This window comes from Astyanax mexicanus, chromosome 2, assembly GCF_023375975.1.
Source record: "Astyanax mexicanus isolate ESR-SI-001 chromosome 2, AstMex3_surface, whole genome shotgun sequence".
NCBI classification, from domain to species: Eukaryota; Metazoa; Chordata; class Actinopteri; order Characiformes; family Acestrorhamphidae; genus Astyanax; species Astyanax mexicanus.
The window spans coordinates 66,804,594-66,809,979 of NC_064409.1; the positions used below are offsets into that span (position 1 = coordinate 66,804,594).

Genomic DNA, 5,386 nt, shown 5'->3' on the forward strand with positions numbered 1-5,386 from the left:
TGCCTTTACAAAAGAAACACTAGTAAACCCATTTCTGCAGATCGCAGAACACGGGAGGAACAAAGGGGTTATACGACCATCCAGTCCACAACATTCAGAACCACATTTCTGGACAGTTCCCTTACATTATCTTCATGAGTCAAAGCTAAAAGCAGCCCAAAATGTTCACAATTGCTGTGGGACAATACTAATATTGGCAACTGCTACAGATGATGCCAAATCCTAATAATAATTAATAATTACTACTTTAATAATGTCAAAGTAAACTACTTTTTTCACAACATTTATATGAGTGTCTAAAATGTCATTCAACTGCCCCAACATTACCACACACATAAAAAACACTATCAAGGTTATTACCACACACATTATAGGTGCATTGCTATATAACTGACATTGCAGATACTTATCCATTATAGCATGTTACATTTTGCACAATATATATTTACATAGACACATGAACCTTATTCTATTATACACACACACACACATTCACAATGTACTGTTTCAGTATGACACTGCTGCAGTAATTGTCTATTGTTTGCCTCATTGTATTGCATTTGATTTAGTGTTCTAGTTTTATATTTGCACAATTCATTTGCACATTTACATTTTTGATGCACGTTCTAGTTTTTAATCTTACCTCTCCAGATGACCTTCTCCTTTGATCTGGCACGACCAGAGTATTCCTATTACTGCCTGGGGCAATAGTAGAACCAATACTCATTCTGGGTCCAACTAACATGTAACGTTTATCTCCTGATCTGTACTGGATGCTGTGACACAGTGTCCCATCATAATTTGTATCTTGTAAATATTTGGAGGAATAGTCTGTAGATTTGGAGCACTGCATCACGATCAGGACAATGATACTGATCACAAAAAGCACTGAGACCGAGCCCAAAGTGATGATCAGATAAAATGTAACATCATTGTCTTCTTCATCTTGTACTGAGCTTTTGACATCAGAAGAGGCAAAAGCCTCTTTCGGCTCCACAATTTTGATTATCACAGTCGCTGTTGCTGAAAGTGACACATTACCATTGTCTTTGACCAGTATGACCAGTTTATGCAGAGCTTCATCAGTTTCTGTGAATGATCGGAGGTTCCTTATCTGTCCAGTATAGCGGTCCAAACCAAACAGACTGTGGTCACTCACTTCCTGCAGTGAAAATAATAACCAGCCATTGTATCCTATATCTGCGTCATAGGCTCTCACTTTGGTCACTAAATGTCCTGCGTTCACATTGCGGGGAATCTCCTCCACACCTTCAGCAGATCCATTAGAGCTGACTGGATACAAGATCACTGGAACATTGTCGTTCTGATCCAGAATGAAGACGTTCACCGTGACGTTGCTGTTCAGTGGTGGAGTTCCAGAATCTCTTGCAGTGACTTTGAATTGGAAGGTTTTAACTAATTCAAAGTCAAAGTTTCTCAGCGCGTAAATCTCTCCGTTTTCCGAATTAATATTGATAAATGAGGCGTATGCATTTCCATCATCATTTTCTCTCCAAATATGATAACTGACAATTGCATTTTCATTTGAATCCCGGTCAGAAGCAGTCACAGAAAATAAAGACGTGCCTGGAATATTGTTCTCCATCACGTAAAACGTGTAAGCAGAAAGAGAAAACTGAGGGCTGTTGTCATTCACATCTGAAACTTTAACAGTTATAGTCTTCACTGAGGACAAGGGCGGCACTCCTGTGTCTTTTGCGAGTATTGTAATATCATACTGAACTGTAGTTTCCCTGTCAAGCGATGATTCTGTGACTAATGAGTAAACATTTTCATGGGATGATGGCATTAGTTTGAAAGGTATGTTTTCGGGGACTGAACATAATACTTTTCCGTTCATTCCGGAGTCTGAATCAGAGACACTTATCAAAGCAACAGTTGTGCCAGATCTGGAATCTTCTGGGATTTCTCTCGTAAACGACGTCACCTCAATTTCTGGATTATTATCGTTTAAATCAACAATCTTTATAGTTACACTTTTATCTGATGTCATTGGTACAAGTCCTTTATCTGATGCTTGTATATCTATCTCGTATTTGTCTTTAACTTCAAAATCTAATAATCCTTTCACAATAATGTCTCCGGTGATCTGATTTATTTCAAAAAGGTCTTGAATTTTATTGTTGATATTATTGCTCATGGAATAGACGATCTCGCCATTTAAGCCCTCATCTGAATCTGTAGCGTTCACCTGCACTACAATCGAACCTTTTGGAACGTTTTCATTCACCATGACAGTATAAATATCTTTAGTAAAAACAGGAGCATTATCATTTATATCTAACACATCTACGTTTATCGCCATTGTTCCAGATCTTGGTGGTTTCCCACCATCTACAGCAGTTATTATCAGTTTAATTTTCTTTGTTATCTCTCTGTCTAATGGTTTTTGTAATAACAACAGGGGAATTTTACCATCGTCGTCACGATCCTTGACTTCTAGCCGAAAATGATCGTTGTGACTCAGTCTATAATTTTGAATTGAATTGCTCCCGCTGTCAGGGTCCTGGGCGGCCTGGAGCTGAAATCGAGCACCAGGTAATGCTGATTCCCATATTTCTAATCGTTTTTCATTTTGGTTGAATGTTGGTGCATGGTCGTTCATATCCAGAATGTCTACTGCTACATAATGAATCTCCAGTGGATTTTCAAGAGCGATTTTTAAATTTATAAAACAAGTGCTGCTTTTCTTGCAAACCTCTTCTCTGTCTATTTTTCCATATACATACAGCCCTCCATCATTATTTACCTTGAACAGCGACTCTCCTGTTGTCGACACAATCCGAAATCCTCTATCTTGTAAAACTCTTTGATCAATTCCTAAATCCTTTGCTATATTTCCGATCAGTGTGCCAAGCTTCTGCTCTTCGAAAACGGAATATCGTATATGTGCGGAAACCGCTCTTCCAAACAGCAGCAAAAAAGCCATCAGCGCCTTCCTCCATGATGCGCGTCCTTTTTGTTCCATTTTATGGGTAGAACAATTGCGTTTCAACGAATTATTACTAATAATCTACGTATACCAGTTGTGTAGAACACAAGACGCCTTATGTACAACAAATAAACGACATATGAGGCAACCTCTGAATTGCCTCAAGATACTTTTTGTTAGACTGAACGCAAAGAGCAAAAAGAGGGCGGGATGTGTTTGAACTGCTGAAATCTTAAAATTAGTTTGTACTGACATCTCGCGAGCTTAGTGTTTATTACATGAACAGTAAAGTACCCTTTTATGATTTTAGAATAGGGTTCTAACTAAAGGTAGTTGACCAATCTGATGAATATTTGTTCATTAGTTAATTAGTCAATGACTCTGCAGTGCCCTTCATCAGTTTAAAAAAAAAACTGAACTTGGGATTTAAATGATTATATAAGATGTTAGTAAATATGGAAAGTAAATGTAAAAAGTCTTATAGATTTAGTCAATAAATATGTTATCTGTTGTATTTGGGCACTTGTGGAGACATAAATGAGTGTAAACTTCGTTAACGAGCCTATTACCCCTTCTTCAATGGAGGTTCTGTCCTCAGAAATTTGTGTAGTAAATGCCTATTAGTGACGCTGCAATTTGCAGCGTTTACATTTTTAAAATCGACATTGTGGATTATACCGACTAATCATTGCAGCCCTATTTTAGACAACATATCCAAGAATCCGAAATCTGGGGACTGCTACAATTCAAATTAGAGGTTAGTGCGTAGTCTTTTACTGCAATGACTTATATTAACACTGCGCATTTTAAAATATAAGATCTGATAGAGCAATGCTAAATGATAGGGTAACAAGTGTAAGACTGCTGATGAATATTTTGAACAATATAAAATAAGAATTAATTGCAATTTTATTTACTTATTTTGCTCTCATTGTATTATTATTATTATTATTATTATTATTATTATTATTATTATTATTATTATTATTATTATTATTATTATTATTATTATAGAAGATCCAATATTATAAAAATACTGAAACTAATTCAAAATAAAGTTCAGATAAAATATATTATTGTCTTCATGTTTTTTCCAAAAATCGTCTTTTCTGCTCCTCAGAAACGTGTCTTTGCCCAAACAAAACAAATGTGAAAAAGTAAAAGACGACCAATCTTATATACAGGCACCAGCATAGTTTCTGTCCTTGTTGTTTCATAGTACAAATGTTACAGATTCGTTTTACCTAAAACCTCCATATTTAACGTGTAGTGGCTTTGCTCAATGGTACGTCCAGTACAAAGCACATCAAACTCATCACAGCTCAGTTTTTGTTGTACACACACTGTAAGATAGTGAAACATGAATCATGCAACGTGTCCAAAGGCACCGTTCAGTTACTGGTCAATTTGCATCTAATGTGGTTAAATAAATGGGTAGTCAGATATATACCATTACAATAAACAACAACAATAAACCTAGTAAAACCACATTTAAGAAAGGGAGAAAACACGTAACTCAAGGCTACCGAGTACACAATCTTAAGCATTTCAGCACCATGGAGAGCAACCTGTTTTTCCAGTTGTTCGCATGGAGGGTCTACTTCCGCAATTAAAGCCTACTCTAGCACTTAAAATTAGGTGTGCATTGAAAAAAAAACTGCAAGCAGTTTAGCTACAATATAGAGTGTGACACTGGTATCAAGTGTTGTTTTTTTCACACTTGCATATAATGTGTTTGTAAAGTCTCCAGACCCATTTTTAAACATTTAGTTTTGTGCCCTTGTACTAAAAACAAATTTCACTATCGTTCTGCAAACAATACCACATCCTGGTCAAACAGCTAGCCAATAAATATCAGAGCTAACACCAAGTAATTAGGACAGCAAGGCGTTGGTAAAGAGAATTAAACAAGAACTCAGTGGTCACGTGTACAGACAGAAGCAACTTCCAGAAGCTCAATTAATATTCCAGCATACCGTAAATCTAGGCTTTATGGCAGAGTGTTCAAACTGAAGCCTCTTTTTAGTAAAAGACAGCTGGAGTTCCTTAAGTAGTTGCCCAAGAGGACTGTTGCAATGTCCATAAAACATCTATTTTTGTTTGTTTTAAACATCTTCTATTTTTGAATTAAGGAGGCCTCAGTGGTCTGAACTACTACACAAACTTCTCTTTATGCTATACAGGCAGTCATTTAATCCGCATGGCTTGGTTTTGGCACTGACATTACATAGATAAGTGTCCTTTTTCAAATCATGTCCAGTCAACACAATTTACCACAGGTGGATTCAAGGTGTAGAAACATACTAATGCCGGTGTGATTTAAAAAAAATACATTTCCCCCAAAAATATGTTAAAAAAATCTTATATCACAAGCAAACAATGTGAGATCATTACTTAAGTTTCAAAAGTCACATATATGTAAAAAGGCAGTTA

At 36.3% G+C, this 5,386-nt stretch overlaps 1 protein-coding gene across 1 annotated transcript; it reads right to left on the reverse strand.

Annotated features, from left to right (window-relative positions):
* Window positions 1-474: 474 nt before the first annotated feature.
* LOC125799048 (protocadherin alpha-3-like) lies at window positions 475-3,341 on the reverse strand. Its single transcript, XM_049474810.1, has one exon. It carries the CDS (start codon window positions 2,987-2,989, stop codon window positions 566-568), a length of 2,424 nt encoding a protein of 807 aa, XP_049330767.1. The 5' UTR covers window positions 2,990-3,341; the 3' UTR covers window positions 475-565.
* Between the last annotated feature and the right edge of the window lie 2,045 nt (window positions 3,342-5,386).

Coding starts and splice junctions, on each gene's coding strand:
- LOC125799048 (XM_049474810.1), bottom strand. CDS start 2,989: ATGGAACAAAAAGGACGCGCATCATGGAGGAAGGCGCTGATGGCTTTT.